Here is a 19,194-nt window from a genome sequence, read left to right as displayed (position 1 = left end):
AAGAAAGTAAGAGGGAAGGGGGGAGTTATTTGTGGCCACATGGAATATTGCTGGTCTTAGGAACAAAGTTGATGACCCCATTTGGAGGGATTTCCTAAGTACTATGGACATTATCGGCATGCAGGAAACCTGGGACACACAAAATGTCTTAACAGTAGATGGTTTCACCACTTTCTTTCTCCCAGCTGTCTCCTCTACTCGGGGACGGGCGCAGGGTGGTTTGGTAACGCTGATCTCTGCTAAAATCCCTGGTATGTACAAAGAAATAGCCACTGGTTGCCCCTATAGCCTGGCAGTACAAATAACACGTAAGGGTCACCACAATGTTTTTGTGGTAAACTTTTATAATTCCTTTGACAGGGCTCAACCTACTAGCAACTTAATGATGCTAAACTCTTTCTTCTTAAGATTTAAAGAGTCAATTGAGGCTGAATGCACCATTTTACTGTTGGGGGACTTTAATATACATGAGTGTCCGGACAAATGTCCACCAAACGTTTTTTTGGGTTCCCCGGATCAAGTTGACATTTACTTCGAGCATACAGACCAGGGTGTTTTACTGGAAACCATGTTGGCTGAAAATGGGCTGATGTTACCAAGTAGGGGAGGTGAAGACATTCCCACATTTAAAGGACAAGGCAGCGGGTCAACAATAGACTTTATTTTTTTAAGTAGTACCTGTGGCAGTCATATCATCAGTTATTCCGTTGTGAGGTCCCATTTCATTGACCACAATCCAGTCCTGTTAAGGATAAGAGATGTTATCATAATAACTGAGAGTAGGCCGAATATGGTGGACAAATGCGATATCCGGTCAACTGACCAAGCCCGCAGAATTAAGTGGTGCAAGATTGTCCCAAAGGAGTTTTTCTCAAATCTCTGTAATGGTAGCCAGGAGGAACTGGACCTTTGTATGAATTCCAATGCTGGGGACAAAGAAGTAGTGGAGGCGTATCAAAAAGTCTGTCATGAAATTGCCTCCAACCTGACACGACATGGCAAAGGTAAAACCAATGGGAGGGCAGGCTGGTTTGATTAAAAATTGTTCAATGGCCAACAAAACACTAAAAGCGGCCCTTAAAAGCAAACCAGTGGACAGACTGCTTGTAGCCACCCTCAGGAAAGATTATAAGGTAGCCGTTGAAAGGAGGCGACGTGAGATTAGAGAGGACAGGACGCCTGGGCAGAGTTAACGTCAATTGACGTGTTGAAAAATAGCGCCAAGTTCTGGGCAGAGGTAAATCAATCTTATTTTGCTGACTCTTGTAACAATGAACTGGACTGCGGAATACAAGAAGATAAGTGGCTGCTGCACTTTAAGTCAGTTTATGAGGATGAGAATTCTGGGGCTGAGGGGTCGACCACCTTCACCAGGCTCCCTTATACCTTAGTAGTAAACGAAGGTGAGGTGGCCGACGCAATTGGCAAAATGACTAGTAATAAGGCTCCAGGGCCGGATGATGTCCCCTCCGACCTTTTCAAAGCTAACATAGCATTTTGGTCCAAAATCTTAACGAATGTTTTTAATAGAATTTCTGGTATAGGCATTCCGGAGACATGGTCCCAGTCGGTGATTGTCCCTATCTATAAAAAAGACGATAGAGGTGACCCGGGTAATTACCGCCCAATTTCTCTCATTGATTCAGCCGTAAAGGTCCTAGGGAGAGTGGTCTTATGCAAACTTACTGATTGGCTTGAAGAAACTGATACTCTTTCCACCCTACAGTATGGTTTTAGAAAAGGGCGAAGCACAATAGACCAAAGCCTCAATTTGCAACTGCTCATAGGGAAGTACACAATAGCGAAGCAAGGAAATCTGTATATTGCATTTATGGACCTTTCCACGGCGTTTGATCGAGTAAATAGGCCCAAGTTATGGGGTTTGTTTTTAAAGATTGGTATTGACCCCAATATTGTGTACCTCCTGGCAGACCTCCATAGGGATCTTACAGCCTCTGTGAGGTATGATCCAAAAGGTAACTGCACGGGGAAGATTAGCATCTCCAATGGTGTAAGGCAAGGATGCATTTTAGCTCCTTTGCTTTTTACACTATATATTAACAATCTGGGAGGTGTTTTAGAACTATCATGTAAAGATATACCCAGGGCTGGGAAGTTTCTATTACATGCATTATTATATGCGGATGATGTCGCCCTCTTAGCCCGCACCGCAGTGGGTCTCCAATGCCTACTAAATTCTTTTTGTTTTTATGTCATCTCTTGATCTAAGTGTCAATTATGGCAAATCTCATGTAATGGTTGTGGGCCAGAAAGGTAGGGCCCAGAAAAATGTTAAGGCGTTGTATTGCAATGGGCATAAATTGACAAGAGTGTCGAGATTTCCCTATTTGGGGGGTTGTTTTTGATGACTGTTCAATTTGGCATCCCTAACTGTTGGAGAAAAAGAATGCCTTTGTTCGTTCTATCTCTGCAGTTCTGGGTTTTCCCCGCAAATTAGGGGTGAAACCTCTGGAGGCGGTACTGAAGGTTTATACTGCAAAATGCATTGCTATTGCGATGTATGGTGCAGACTTGTGGGGCTTCAGACCCGTTAAGATACTTAAGGTATTTTCTCAAAACAATTCTTTCTTTACCAAGATCTACGGCCGGTTCTATTGTACATCAGGAATGTGGCATAGATTATTTGGAGGATCGAATCGCTATGGCCCCACTACTGAAGTGGATTTCAGTCTGGCTGAACCCGGAATTGAAGGTGAACCACGAAGTTTTAAATGATTGCCTTGCACTAGATCATTGGGACTACATTCCGTGGTTGAAATATGTCCAACAATTATCCATAAAGCTGGGACGGCCAGAACTGTTTAATAAGCCATCTCACTTGGTTAAGGGCGACCTAAAGTGGGTAAAAAGCACCTTTATGTTAAAAAGAGGGTCGGACAGAGAAGGCCTGGAACTGGCAAAGCCTACTGTGAGAATGCATCAATTGATCGTATCGTCTGGGTGCGAACTGGAACTGTATCTAAAGGATCAACATCTCAAACCATAGATATCTTTTAACTAAGTTTCGGTTAAATAAAATCCACTTTTTGATTTCTGGCCGCCCCTGTTGGACTAAATCCCTTCATCTGGATTTGTGCAAATGCGATGGTTGTTACCTCATGGATACTGCCCATTTCTTGTTTTTCTGTGGTTACTTCACTTATATAAGGAAAAAGTTTATTATACTACTACAACAAGGAAACTTGAAGGTCTTAAAGGTAGAGAAACAGAAAAAAGCCACCAAGAAACTTACACACCACTATCACGACTAACAGTGTAGGACCATCAGTTGTGAAAGAAGTCCTATCAGCCCACCCATATGGCGGAACATCGTCATTTAGGACTGAATCAGCAGGATCTTATATGGCCAAGCCCAATGGTCTTATGCTTGATGCAAATAGATCCTATATGCTGAGAAATGATGGATCCTCACTGAAAGTGGTACTGATAGGGTGCAGTGCTCATAAGGAAAAGTGAAGGTGAGTAAAATGACGGTCAGGGTAGAAAAATGTGTTTATTGGTATCTCCCGGACGTCAGGTAAAAGAAGGTGTGATGACAGTGTGACAATATCACTGTACAGTAAACATATGAAATCTAGGCCAACATGTTTCTGCCATAATGGTATCTATTTACCGGCATTCTTCAGGGCCAAGCTGGAAAGCAAGCTACTGCAACAACCACCATTCTTAGTGTGAAAAAGTGATCAAAAAAACCTATAATATGGTTTACAAGAAATGAAATCTGTGTAACTCAATGAACCATCCTACCGTCTCTTGGTTAATAACCATGTGACGTGTAATCCTTTTCCTGTGGACATCAAGAAAAGGAAACATTTTATAACAACACAAAAACACCAAAGTATGTTACAGTGTATTAATAAAACTAGTGGCATTCTGTTTCTCTATAGGTCATTTATGTCCAAAATGACCAAATTATAAAACTGTGCTAAATATAGTGTCACATCCAGATAATCTGTATAATGAAAATAATAAATCAAAGATGTACTTACCCAGCTTTATGTGGGAAGTAAGCCTCACCTCACCCGGCAACGGCTCGGATAGGAAAGAGGCCCACTCTATTAACATATGGAGAAGGACAATGTCAGGTAATGATAGCTGTCACTAACTCAATATGTTTAAATTTCAGAAGAAACTGAAAAGAAGAAACTTGGTTGTTCATGGCAAGCCCATCAGGTCATTAAAAACACGATGTACTTAAGAGGGCTACATTCTACTGGGGATGTTGTAATTACCCCCTCTTTCCCCTTTACCATCGTGTGTCCTTGAAATTGGGGGGTTTCAAAAACTCAGGAATGGGGGAACCTCTGAGCATTTAAGGAAATCTGGATATCAGTTACCTCCAAGCAAAAAGAGTATAGTCTACTTGGGGATTTTCAGATTGCCCCTAGTTATTAATGACAAGTAGTCAGAGTTAACTTAGAAAAAACCAGGGCAGTACTGGGCTAAAGATCAAACACGCATAGTAAGTATCCATAGCTCCTTACCTGTCCGTCGGTACCTCCAGGAGTGTGCCAAAACCGAAGGGGAGGTACCGACTGACGGAAGGAGTTGCGTTTATATAAGTTAACTCTGACTACTTGTCATTAATAACTAGGGGCAATCTGAAAATCCCCAAGTAGACTATACTCTTTTTGCTTGGAGGTAACTGATATCCAGATTTCCTTAAATGCTCAGAGGTTCCCCATTCCCGAGTTTTTGAAACCCCCCAATTTCAAGGACACACAATGGTAAAGGGGAAAGAGGGGGTAATTACAACATCCCCAGTAGAATGTAGCCCTCTTAAGTACATCGTGTTTTTAATGACCTGATGGGCTTGCCATGAACAACCAAGTTTCTTCTTTTCAGTTTCTTCTGAAATTTAAACATATTGAGTTAGTGACAGCTATCATTACCTGACATTGTCCTTCTCCATATGTTAATAGAGCGGGGCCTCTTTCCTATCCGAGCCGTTGCCGGGTGAGGTGAGGCTTACTTCCCACATAAAGCTGGGTAAGTACATCTTTGATTTATTATTTTCATTATACAGATTATCTGGATGTGACACTATATTTAGCACAGTTTTATAATTTGATCATTTTGGACATAAATGACCTATAGAGAAACAGAATGCCACTAGTTTTATTAATACACTGTTACATACTTTGGTGTTTTTGTGTTATAAAATGTTTCCTTTTCTTGATGTCCACAGGAAAAGGATTACACGTCACAGGGTTATTAACCAAGAGACGGTAGGATGGTTCATTGAGCCACACAGATTTCATTTCTTGTAAACCATATTATAGGTTTTTTGGATCACTTTTTCACACTAAGAATGGTGGTTGTTGCAGTAGCTTGCTTTCCAGCTTGGCCCTGACGAATGCCGGTAAATAGATACCATTATGGCAGAAACATGTTGGCCTAGATTTCATATGTTTACTGTACAGTGATATTGTCACACTGTCATCACACCTTTTACCTGACGTCTGGGAGATACCAATAAACACATTTTTCTACCCTGACCGTCATTTTACTCACCTTCACTTTTCCTTATGAGCACTGCACCCTATCTGTACCACTTTCAGTGAGGATCCATCATTTCTCAGCATATAGGATCTATTTGCATCAAGCATAAGACCATTGGGCTTGGCCATATAAGATCCTGCTGATTCAGTCCTAAATGACGATGTTCCGCCATATGGGTGGGCTGATAGGACTTCTTTCACAACTGATGGTCCTACACTGTTAGTGGTGATAGTGGTGTGTAAGTTTCTTGGTGGCTTTTTTCTGTTTCTCTACCTTTAAGACCTTCAAGTTTCCTTGTTGTAGTAGTACAGTTCATGAGGGGTACGAGCTTGATAGGTCTATAAAAATGTTCCCCTAGACCCTTCTTTAACAGTTGTTTTTTGTGTGAAAAGTTTATTATACCCTTATTAAAGGGGAAAGGATTTAGCCTAGTGAAGCCCGCTTTACTGTACCTTCAATTACTGCCAAACATATGGGAAATCTGCAATGTCGCCAAATTATTAACCATAGCAATGAGACTCAGTAAAAAGATCAATTGGACTTAGATGAATTATAATACATCTTATTTCTTTTTAAAATAAGTGCATAATGTTTTTTAACCATGGATTGCTGCTCATAACTCTTTTTTAAATTGGACACCATGTACTTGTACTTTTATGCATTTTTAATTGGGCATTCACCCCTGTTTGTACCTAAATTGCATATTTTTTTATGTTATTGTGCTACTTGGTGCCCTTTAGACCTCTTTGCATGTTTTTGTATACTTTTGTGGTTTTTGTAATGAACCGAATAAAGTATTTTTGACTGACTGACATTAACCCTTTGAGTTATGTTTCTGTGAATGAAACATATGAGCGAAAGAGAATATGCAGCTCTATAGAAGGCACATGGGCTCTCTAATAGAGTGTAAAAGAAAATTCACTTGTGTGGGGGCAGGTTGATCACCCAAAAGAGGAAAGGATAAAAACTGTAACCATACAAAGTTAATGTGATTTTTTTCATGTTCCCTGGTTTAGTACCTTTTTGTGTCATATTATAGGCCCAGCCATGCAAACGGCGTAATGTTTTCATCTGGTGAAGTAAAGAAATTCTGTTGGTAGGAATTTTGTAGATTCCCATTATAATTCCTGATTGTTCCCAAACAGACATTTGAGGTAAATGCTTGATTTTAGCTAAAGTTTGATATTTTTGTTTCTTTTTTTTTTTTAGGACTCAAATTTAATTTACTGATTTTTATATAGGAAAGCGATACACAACAACCCACCTACATCCATCGGCTGGAGGTATTTCAGTAGTGGATAGTAGGCATGTATCTTGCAACAGTAGAAGAGAGTAGAAAGTGTGAAAGGGAGATAATAGAGAGGATCAAGACTGGGAGAAGGAGGCGTGAGGCTGGGCGCCTGGTGTCTAAAACTTCTAATATGGGTATAAATGCTCTAGCGCTCTGCAGGCTGCACTGGGGAGGTCAAACGCAGTATCCGTGAATACCAGGGGTAAAACAGCTCACAAAACTAATCAGGCAGGTATTGTAAGCAGGTTAGCCACATCTTGTCGAAGTGTGTAAGAAGTTGTGTGGCAGCTGCCATCGGCTTTTCCATCCCCAGCATATCAAATATTTTGTGTGGCCAATCCAAGTGTGTGAGCACTGTTTCCGTACCCCTGCTTGCGAGGAGGAACTGTTTGCCACCCCCAGTGCTAGGATGCCCTGATTAGACCACAGCAGGTTAGTGAGGGGGTTGGGGAGACCCAGGAGTATATAGCCTGGGAATCTGGTAGCTCTGTCGCAAATATGTTTGCCACATCCAAGACCTCCGCACAGAAAGATTTCAGTTTAGGGCATTGCCCTAGGAGGTGTGTGTGCGTGTGTGCCCTGATTCCTGTAGTGATGCCAGCATTGTCGCCTCCCGTAGGGTCCCAAGTAGCGATCCTTGCTTGGGCAAGGAACCAGTAGAAGGCAATCTTCAAGAGCATTTATTTACTAGTGATAAGAGTGGAGGTTCATGCCCAGTGTAAAATGTTACTCAACTCTCGATCTGTGAAGGGGCACCCGCATTCTCCCTCGCATCTAGCTTGCACAGGTTACTCGAGGGGGTTCAGAGGTGTTACCAGAAAGGTATAAAGGTCCAATATTAGTTACCTATCTGTGGAGTGAGTGAGAATCCACTTGTCGAATGCTGTCCGTATCCTACTATTGCCATTTTGCTGTGTCGGGGAGGTCATATGTCTGCAGTGTAGGGAAGTCCATATGCCCATCTGCGTCAAACATGTCCCTCACTTGTTTGCAGTTACCTTTCTGCCAAACCATAAACGCTGAGCCTGTGACAGCCAGTGGAAAGTTTGGGTTACCTAACCGTGTAGAGCGACTGTGTCGCAGGTCCACCCTGTCCCAACCGCCAATCGTGGACCTCACAACCAGGGGGATTTATACACCAACTGGTCTGTGTGGTTTAGGCACTGTGGGTTTTTTCCAGATGTGTGGTTGCGATTGCCTGATCTATGAAACACCAATGTTTTTCGGTGAGGGTACAAGACCATTCCACCATGTAGCGTAGTTGTGGCGCCTGGTAGTAGCAGTGCAGATTTGGAATTCTAAAGCCCCTTGCTGACATTGGAAAAGTGTGTGTTCAGGCCATCCGCGCTCGCTTAGCTGCCCATATGAAGTCCCAGATAAGCGATTGTAGTCTGTCCAGTATCTGTGGGGTGGTGGAGGGTTGTAGGGGCAGTGTTTGCATGACATATAGAAGTTTAGAGAGCATTTTCATTTTAACAGCCGCTATGCGCCCTAACCACGAGAGACCGTGGGAGTTCCACTGTGTGAGGTCTCCTTGTGGTAGCTAGTAGGCTCCGATAATTGTATGCAGATGTATTCGTAAGTGTGGGATGTACCTGTGTCCTCAGATATAGAATCCCACCCTCTGGGAAGGAAATTGGGCATGGAGCTGGGTACTTAGAGCCTGAGACAGTCAGAACTAGTATTAAGGACTCCTGCAAATTGATTTTGTAGCAAGAGGCCTCTCCAAAAATGGTCAGTTCTGCCATGACTGGTGCCAGCGAATTATCTGGATTGGTGAGGGTCAAAAGGACATCTTCAACATAAAACTTGATCTTGTGCTGCCTCGCTCCCATCAGGATGCCCGCCACATGGATTGGTCCTTATTCGTTCTGCGAAGGGCTCCATGTAGAGCGCAAAAAGTAGGGGGGGCAGGGGGGCAACCCTGTTTAGTTACCTGTTCTATAAGGAAAGTAGGTGATCTCTCTGTTCACACACATTCTAGCTTGGGGGTGTCTGTATAGCATGACTGAACCCAGCTGCAAACCGCGATCTGAAGCCCACGTGCTTTAGTACCCGGTGCAAGTAGGGCCAGTGTACCCAATCAAATGCCTTTTCAGCGTTAGCAAAAGGCTTGGTACTCACGAACATTATACCTTGTTCAGCAGATGAAATAGTATTTTCGTGTTGTCAATACACCCTCGCTCAAGAATGAAACCGACATCGTCAGGATCAACCAGTCTCTGGACTTACGGTTCTAGCCTGTGGGCCAGAACACTTGTAAAGCTCTTCGCATCTACATTTAGAAGGGAGATTGGGCAATAGGAGGCGCAACATTTGAGGTCCTTGCCTGTTTTAGGGATCACTGTAATGGTTTGTGCATTTAGTCTGGCAGCATACCTGTCTTGCCAAATGAATATTCTAACCGTGCTAGAGAGTGGCCAACTGGGAGCCAAAGACTATAAAATTCTGCAGTATAGGCGTCCAGGCTGGGCGTAATTTATGTATGGTCGCCAGTACCTCCTGTGGTGTAATATCCACCTCCAGGGCTGTAAATGGAGTTGAGGCACCTGTGCTAGGTATGCCCGCACATCGGAGTGCCGAAGGACCTCAGCGTATTAGAGGGTCTTATAAAAGGTTACAAAAACATTTGCTATGTCGTCATCTTTGTAGCACATGCAGCCATCTGCCCCCTGTAACTTGGGGATACATCGCCTGGGCTTGGAGACAGTGCACCAGTAATGTGTCCTGCTTTGTTACCCTGTTGTAGCCCGTGGTTGGACCAATAAAGTGACCTTTAATGACTACTTTTAGAGTTTTCCACAGTGCAGAAATGGCATCCTCAGATTTGTCATTGCGTTCCAGGAAAGTGGTTAAGGCTGTCAGTGTGTCTGCACATATTTTATCATATGTTAGGAGTTTTGTATTAAGTCGTCCGCTAGGGGGAGCTGGCGATCTCCTGCTGGGATTGAGTCACAAGATAATGGGAGAATGATTGGAGAGAGCGTTAGCTCCAATATCTACAGGGACTGTGTTCAGAGTTACCCCGGTGTTGTGAAAAAGTAGTCAATTCGTGTAAGTCTGATGGGCTGCTGAGAAGAATGTGTAGTCCTCTTCTGTGGGGGGTGTATATCTCCAGACATCGGTCAATCCCATCTCACCCAACCGTTGTTTAGTGCCTGACGTGAGTCCCCCAAATTGTCCCACCCGCAGGGCGGACCTATACCTCCCAGTGTCCATTGCAGTGTTAAAGTTCCCCCCACCACTAGCTCCTTGTCTGAGTTAAACAGACATCCCAGTGTGTCCCTGAGAAATGTTGCCTGGCACTCGGGTGCAAAGACTGTAGCTATTGTGTACCTGATTCCTTGTATTAAGACATGCACCGCTAAAGGTCTACCGGGAATAACCATAAATACCCGCTCCACCCAACCCGCGAAGTGTGTAGTGATCAAAATCACCACTCCCACCTTATTAGTAGCCCCGGATGAGAAATATTGCCAGTCAAACCAGCGAGAACGTAGTCTCTTCCAGTCACTCTGAAGCGGGTGGTTTTTTTGCAGCATGCTAATATTTCATTTAGAATCTTTAAGAAGTGGAAGAACTGCCAGCCGCTTATCAGGAGCGTTGAGGCATTAAACATCAAGGCTAAGCAGGGACAATATCATAATTACCCATGTGGAGTGATTTCTTCTCGTCCAGTCACAGCACAAGCTCACCCATCCTCCTGGGGTGAAGGTGGTATGAGCAAGTGGGAGAGAAGAGAGGAAAGAGTTTGAGAGTGATAGAGGTAATGTATCAAAATACTCAAACCGGAAAAGGGGTCGATGTCACAGGCGAACACAGCTGTAGATCAGCTTCATTGAAAAGAAGCTCCGCCAGATGAGCAGCCAATCTGGGACAGTGAAGGTGCTCATAGCAAACGCCATCCAGGTAGCCGGGGAGAATTAGACAGCCGGCATGAACACATGTCTTCTGGGTCAGCCATCAGTGGTCTCCAGCTGCACCCACCCGGTCGGCCTCCTGTTGCAGCTGTTGGAGTAGCTGCAATTGTTCCTCACGTCTATCTGCCTTGGTAGGCTTACTCAGTGTTTCCTTCTTCCGCTTGAAGGAGCGTTTCGAGTCAGGGCCCACAGATGCGGGCTTTCGGGTCAGCGGGCCTGCATCCACGGCACGACGTAGATTCTGCACGTCTGGCAACACCTGGGCATCTTCAAGAGGGATTATCATCCGGACCTCATCTTGTCAACATAAACTGGAGGCGAAGAGGATGACCCCATTTATATCTAACGTTCTGTGCCTGTAAGAAGTCTGTGAGATTTGAGGGCTTTTCGAGGCAGCAGTGCATTTGAGGAGAGGTCCTGGTAGAGCCAGAGCTGAATGCCTTCAAATTCGATTATTTTCAACTCCTGTGCTACTACCATAATAGCTTCCTACTGCCAATAGTAGTGCAGGCAGGTGTGCATGTCCTGAGGTTAGCCTGGTGCGTTAGCCAGTTGCCCGGCCCGGTGTGTGCTGTCGAGGATGATCTCCTGGCCTTGCAAGGAAGAAGCCACATGCTTAAAGAGTTGGATAAAAAAGTCCTCTAGACTGCGTGAAATGGCCTGCAGTGGGGCGTTTCCTTTTCGAATATTGGAGCGTCTGGATCTATTCTCAAGATCTTCTACCTGGTAGCAAAGCTCTAAATTCTGATCACGCAATTCCAGCAGCTCCTGTAAATGACCATCCAGTTACTCTTCGTGGGCTTCCTGGTTCTGTTCCAGTGATTTCATTCTTTGGTCAATGGCTTTGACGTCCTGGCAAATCTCCTTGATGTCAGAGACAATATCCCGCTTGAGTCCCGCGAAGTCATCACTCAGGGACCCAAATAGCTGCTCCAAGAATGCCCCGCGCTCCAGTGTAGGCATTGTTCCTGATCTCCTGAGAGCGTGTACTCGCACCCCTGGGTGTCAAACACATATGTGGAGCCATGATTGACTGGAACAGTCAACCAGCACATTAGAGGGCTAGTAGGTTTCAGGGATAACCTCTAAGGTACCCTCTGGGTGCATGTATTAATAGATCCATCACTGGAATCAGTATGGGTTTATTAATAGGAAGGGTTTGATACCAAACACCATAGGTTTCAGTGAAACCATTATGTAGCTGGGTAGCTCGTTTTGACCAGTGCATACCTTAAGATGGATTCCCTGCTTACTTGCAATGTCTAATAATAGAATTAGACATCACAGGGGCATATCTAGTCATTCAGGTGTGTCCTCACATGAAATAGAAAGCACCCTGCCTTAAAGCTCGAAGGCCTGCTGTAGGGGTGACTTACATATATTAGATACATTGTCTTTGGCATGGCGCAGAGGAGTGTTGTCCTTTTTCACTCCTGGTCTGCACCATGTCACACACCCTGCAATGAGTGTCTGTGGGGAATTTGTGTGTGAGCCACTTAGGTTGGCATGGGATATGCTGCAGCCCTTTGGGCCCACTTTAGCACCCCTGTAAGTCCCTAGGAAATGAGTGCTAAAGTCCTTAGCCAATTGTAGCACAATTAGACAACACCTGGTTAAGGGAAGGAGCACTGCCACAGAGGTCTGGTTAACAGGCCTCAGTGCACTGTCAGTCGAAAATCCACATCTAGTAGCTATAAAAAGGGGCAAAATGTGGGGTATAACTGCAACAAAAGCCCAGTTTCCAACATGCAGTGACACAAATAAGCCAATGGCCGAAGAAGGCTGAATCCCCAACCCTCCCTCTGTGTACATGGTCAATCGCAAAATGTCATGGCTGCTCAAGACCTAAAAGGGCTCAATATTGCTTTGCTTTTTTGGGTATGTTTTAACAATATTCGTCAAGCATGTTTTTCGAGTGGATTTAAAATGTGGGCAAAGAATATTGCACTATCAGTGTCACCAAAAATATTCGCAATTCTCTAAAGACTGTAACTTTGAAAATAACTTCACATAAACTGTTATTTTACTTGTATTACAGTGCCTGGTGGATTAGAAACTCGCTACAGCTGTTGTGAAGCAGCGGTTGGAACTCCTGGATGTCAGGTTGCAAAGGTATATTTGGTTTGTGTTTTACAGCACAAAAGGCAACAGAATGTCAGTTGGTTGTCATTCACATTAATAAGATAGAAATCCAAAGATGGCGTTAGTCAGTCGGCTGTCCAATTCCCTTTGTTTTTCTAGAGCAGCTGCATGAGAAGGCATTAGTGGGCTTTACACTGAACAGAGTAGAGCATAATAGAGGGAATAACAGTAAAGATGTGAGCCATTGAACAAAGACTATGGACTAGGATTCTGTGGGAAGGATATTTATTTAGGTGAATACAGAGGTGGGTTCGTTTGCTTCCTAAATAGGAGGAGTTCGAGACCAGTTCATAATGCCTACTAGAGGGATTTCCAGAATGTGTTTGCAACCTCTGAGATAGTTGGGTCTGCTATTTGAAGATTTAAAATGTTGATGGGTCTGCTATTTGAAGATTTAAAATGTTGATGTTTCCACGTTTAACACATTTTTGCTCCTGATGCCTCTTTGGCCACCTGAGATGTTGAGAAGATTCTCCAGATCTTCTCTGTCTTCTCAGACATTCTTGTCAGCAGATTTTTTTTTACCGGTTTTCCATTTCTAGCAGTCAATAATCTCAAGCTATAATAAACGGAGGACCTGAGAAGCCCAGTGGTGGAATACATTTTGAGAAGTTAGCTAGTAGATGGAGGAATAGTGCGGAGAATTAAAAGCTTGTCTTTGTTACTCTTGCCACAACCATCTATCATATGAAACGTTTATTAAATCTTAGTCGTTTTTATGCTTTATATACAAATCCTACTGCCATTTGTAATCTCTGAGCTGCTATGATATTGTATGGAGGTGAGGCGTATGCAGTTAGTTAGAATTACATAAGTCTTGTTTGAAGAACTATCCTTTACACTTTGTATCAGTTGGAACAGTGGCTTTAATCCTCTTTTCGAGGTAAAGGATTCGTCCTGCAGCATTGGCCCCAGCTCAGCAGATCTGCTACCTATCCTCAAGACTGAGCAGGCTAGATTCATAGACATTGTCTTTTGCAATCTCTTGCCTTAAATTTTGAAAACCCTTCCGACTGTTATGCATGGTCAAGATGCTTGTTTGTTGGTCGAAAAATGTATACTGGCCGCCTTTCTTGTAACCTATACCCTGAATACCTGACCTCATTTAGTGTTCGGATTGACCACACAGATGCCTATGATTTATAACTGTTCTTTTCTCCAGCATTGGCCCTTCAGCAGATTTGTATGTTTGAATTGTTCCCTTTTTTCAGGGTAGGAATCGCTGGTACTTCAAAAATAGCAATAAATGAAAAAAGCTTTGGGCCAAAGAGGGCTCGTTTATCAGCTCATCTATCGTATTTGAAACATGCCAAACTTCAGCAAAGAAAGGGGAAGTGATGAGCGCTCTACCACCAATAACCCCCCCCCGCCCCCACCCCCTGAAAGTCCACCCTAATGCGGATTTCCACCACAATTTGTCAGCTCTTTCACTTTCTATCTCATGATTTTGACTAGATTTCAACTTTTCAGCCAGACTGACTTCAGCTCTTCAAAGTTTTTTACAGACACATTTTAATACCTTTGTTGCTCAAGGAGAAATGCTAACTGTCATTATGGCAGTGCTGTAATTTGACTTGATAGCAATGGAGCAGAAGTGTGTATCCTCTCCAATTTCAAAGAACGTGGAAGTCCATCCCAATCGTAGACTACATATGGAAAGGGAGCTTAAAACTGATGCCTATGCTAGTCATGCTTCATATAGCAGTGCCGCACCTCAAAAAGAAATACTAGGCACTTTATTAGGAACCAGCATGCCTCTTTAGCCATTTTAAAACCAATACACTCATTGCATCAATGATCCAAAGATGGTCTAAGATCCCTTGAACGCCAGCATGTTCCTCCCAGGATAGGCATATGTGTGGCGCTGGCTCAACAGCAGCAATCTCAAGACTGTTAAATCTATAGCGTTTCTTAGGTGGCTTAACTGTCAAATGTGGCATAGAATCTCACCACTAACAAATGTTAAGCTCAAGGACAGACAGGAGGAAGTGAAAGCCATTATTCAAAAACGATCCAATGCCTCCTCAGCCATCGTCCGTGCATCTTTGAACCTGTTAATTGCAGGCTTCTGCAAGCTGGTGGGGCCACAGAGCCGGAAAGACCATGCTAGTTTTACAATATTTCTTTCTGCCAAGCCATGCAGATCAAAATACTTGGCAAGCCTTTAATAAGCAGACGCTCATAGGGAAGCATGTTTGGGGCGCTTTGTAAGGCATTAAAACAGATGCTTCTTATTTCTTCATGCCGTCCAATACAGGCAGCCTCCCTCATTGTGATTTCAATGAATCTTTAACATCCTTAGCATACCAAGGCACATATAGAGGCAGCACCATCCGTACTGTCACTGCAGATAATCAAGATGGAATCCAGAATATATATTAAGCTGAGGTCAGTGTTATCCTAACTACTCAGGATCTGCAAGTAAGAAGAGGGTAACCCAGCCATGATCCCAAGAAAATATTAAGCGCCACTAACTTTATGATGGCCCTTACCACTGGAGTACCCCCAACTCAAATTTGGGGGAGGGTTGAGGAATCTCCTTTTTATCCTCCTGAATAGAAAAAATCACAAATAATCCTTTAACTGTAACTCAAAGGAATTTTTGATAATGTTTTACACATCTGATTTGAAAGTATGTGTTCAAGACATTTACACATACCCGAGCCCCCTATAGAGCTTAGGGTAATTCTGATTGGTGACTACCTTTCTCAGTTCCTCCTTTTTATATACCACTGATTTGTAGTTAATTCCACTTTAGGATGGGTCTGAACTGCTCAGGACACACCTTTTTGTGGATAATTATTTTGCCTTTTTGACACTAAGGGCCTAGTTCCACCACTTGTTTTTGTAGTAAAAGGCTTAAAAACTGGCCTAGTAGTAGTGATGCCTTTGAGGCTTCTATGACATGGAGGAAGTCATGCTGTACAAGTGTAGTTAGAAGTGCTATACCCTTCCAGGTAGCTTCGTGTTGCTACAGATTTGCCTGACTCAGACATAAGATCCTTTTCTTTGGGTGCAGATGGTGTTTTGGTCATTGAGTGATTTCAACCCATTAATTATTGTATCCTGAAATCTAAATGCAGTTTTTGATGTCTTCTAGGTGCCTAGGTGAACCACTTTCAGAGTTTTTATACACCTTTACCTAGTTTGGCATTTTATCATCCATATGTTGACTGTGGTGGCACACATGCATCAGGTTTAATGTAATATAGGTGGAACAATGGAGACCTGAGCTGCTTCACCAATTAGATTAATACATTTGGTTTATAACTTTTAAATCCTGGTGCTCATCTCTGTAGGAGACTTTATCGCTCTCCTCGCAGCAGACTACATCCTCGTCGGTGAGCTTAATTTTCACCTGGACAACTGCAACGACCACAACACCTCATCCTTACTGTAGAACTTTGCCACCATCGGACTCCAACAACTGGTCACATCTCCTACCCAATCAGCAGGAAACTAGTTTGACCCCATCTTCTCCGCAAGCAACAGCCCTGTCAGCCACACCTCAGAGCCACATTGGATAGACCACTACTGCATCCACTTCTTCACCAAACCCACCTACGGCACCATGCCCACCGCTATCCTCTCAGAAGCTTGAACAAGGTCACAGAAGGCCAGCTCATCACCTCCATCAGCAAAACCCCACCACCGACAACTACAGCCCGCAACCTTCACTGTTGGGTCTCCGACTGCGCTAACACACTGGCTCCCCTCAGGAAACCCTCAGCAAGCTGCCCTTAAAGCCAGGTGGTTCTCCCCTTTTTAGGTCTCGTTTTAGACAACGTGCATGCGTTGACTGCGAGACTTATGTAAAGGGACTTTCAGAAATGCACCCAAAGGCGTTTCCGAGCGGATTCTCTACAGCGCATGTGTGGGAGCGCGTGCACATCGCACACCAAATGTCAGCCTGTGAGCCACCTCTCCGCACTCATGCTGGTTTATTTACACTTCAAAGGAATTCGCTCCCCCGTCCCCCTCCCCCTTCCGTGCAATGCCAGAGCTTGTTCTAATGGCTCCTTTGCTCGCACTTCCCCTCCCTTCTCCTCAGTTTTAATCAGGCTTCTTTCTTTGTACTCCCACGATCTCATAACCCAAGCTTAGCTCTTTTCCTTTTTGTTTAGTCTGACCAGTGGTCTTGTTGGTTTATTTAATTTTCCTCCTTCCGGTGTTATTACCCACGTGTGCAGGGACCAATACTGCTCACTCAGGGAACACTGCTCATTCCCCCGCGGACCTCCTCCTGAGGTGGCAGGCACCATGGCCAATCCTTTCCCTCACCTCCTGGGGCTTGCGAACCCTACCTGCAGCCTGTTGGTGCACCGCAGTGCTCCTCACGCGTGCACGTCACTCAGGGGGTCTTCGTCACCGCACCAAGCGGGGCAGCCGTGGAGCCGATCAGCGCCGCCCCATATAGCTGTAAGACAATTGGTAACCCTCTGCAGTCTCAGTAGAGAGGCCAAGAATTATGTGTGAAAAGTGAATCTTGTTTTGATCCACTGGGGCAGACACATACTGATGGGTAATGACCTTCAGTGGGGAGGCGACCTTTGCTGCTGAGAGCCTCGCGCTATTGGCCCTGCTGTGAGTTTAGTGCAGCCAGTGGGTCAAGATGAACTCGCCTAGTGGACGTATCCAATCATAAATTATGCGGCAGGAGAGAGTTGGCTAAATTATGTGTCAAGAGTCAAATTCTGCAGCACATTCTGTGAAAGTATTTAATCCTAATTTGCCATTTTAATACATGTTGCTGCGTTCAAACTACAAAGTACTGTTGAGCAGGAAAAGTATATACATTCAACGGAGCCTGTAGAAAACGTTTCACTGTAAATAAGGATTTTGCATTGAAAGAAAGTAACATTTACAATGTGCATGCAGCAGAATACAACTCAACATGTGGATGTCATGCAATAATAGGTGTGCCTCTTTTATTCTGTTTGCCACAGTTAGGTATTAGTACTACTTTCACTGTGTCTATGCTTTGAGCTACTAGAAGCCGTTTGACCCATTGCAAAATAGGATCTCAGAGAGGTATTTTACATTATATATGTAAAGCGTAAGTGCCTCTCTAGGAAGCACTGTAAGATTTAAGACTTCAGGCCCAGAAAAGAGAAGTGAAATTAAGATTTTCTTTACTCAAAGGGCCCTCTTGAAATAACATTTTTAAGAACATATCTGTGGTGTCACAGGAATTTTTGCTCCAGCCGTGACCAGGAAATGCTAATTACCACATGTACCCCCAGAATCCTGTGCGCACAAAACATTGTGTTTACAGTTCAGAGTTTTGCTCCTGGTTTTTTATTGGCCATTGACTCTGTGGTTTGCGCACTCTGTTAATGTGTTTTTTATTCCCTTCCCTGGCAAAGTACTATTAGATGTGTGCTTAAAAATATCAGCATTACTTATTCACTCGTGCACGGCTCGCTCTTGGATTTATATTTATTGGCCATTCACTCTATGGTTTACGCACTCTGTCAATTTTTTAAAAACATTTTTATATTCTTCCACTGGGCAAAGTAACATTAGCCGTGGGCTTAAAAATATCAGCATTTGTTAATCACTCGAGCATGGCTTACTTTTTTTTGTATCACTTGTTCACTCTCTCCCTTCACTCTCTCTCTCTCCCCCTCTCTAATTCTATCTCTCCTTAATTCTGTCTCTCCTCTCGCTCTCCCCCTTCATTCTCTCTCTCACCCTTTCTCTTTCGCTTCCCTTCATTTATCTATCTCCCCTTATTTCTCTCTTTCACTTCCCTTCATTCACTCTCTCTCCCCTTTATTCTTTTTCCTCTTGCTCTCTTTTCTCTCACTCATTCTCACACTTGACAGGACCAACAGTGGGCGCTTCTTACATACAGGTACAACAGAGGGCGCATCTCACCTGTCTGAACAGGGGCCACATCTCTCACAGGCAGGAACAGAGGATGCTTCTCACACAGACAGGAGCAACAGAGGGCGCATCTCGCAGACAGGAGCAACGGAGGGCGCATCTCATATAGACAGGAACAGGGGGCGCATCTCACACAGGCAGTAACAGGGGGCACATCTCACACAGACAGGAACAACAGGGGGCACATCCCACAGACAGGAACAACAGACATCTATCTATCGCACTCACTCTATCTCTCTCTATCTATCCATTGCCCTCACTCTGTCTATCGCCCTCACTCTGTCTATCGCCCTCACTCTGTCTATCGCCCTCACTCTGTCTATCGCCCTCACTCTGTCTATCGCCCTCACTCTGTCTATCGCCCTCACTCTGTCTATCGCCCTCACTCTGTCTATCGCCCTCACTCTGTCTATCGCCCTCACTCTATCG

General features: G+C 44.0%; 1 protein-coding gene across 1 annotated transcript in view; it reads left to right on the top strand.

Annotated features, from left to right (window-relative positions):
- Positions 1 to 19,194, top strand: part of LOC147728286 (uncharacterized) — a 1,395,946-nt gene that overhangs the window by 860,434 nt on the left and 516,318 nt on the right. Inside the window, exon 11 of the mRNA XM_086963769.1 lies at positions 12,773 to 12,846. Coding sequence (XP_086819895.1) covers positions 12,773 to 12,846 — 74 coding nt within the window. The remainder of the gene's footprint in view (positions 1 to 12,772; positions 12,847 to 19,194) is intronic.

Source organism: Lissotriton vulgaris, chromosome 3_1, assembly GCF_964263255.1.
Source record: "Lissotriton vulgaris chromosome 3_1, aLisVul1.2, whole genome shotgun sequence".
NCBI classification, from domain to species: Eukaryota; Metazoa; Chordata; class Amphibia; order Caudata; family Salamandridae; genus Lissotriton; species Lissotriton vulgaris.
This window is presented reverse-complemented; position numbering and strand designations above follow the sequence as displayed.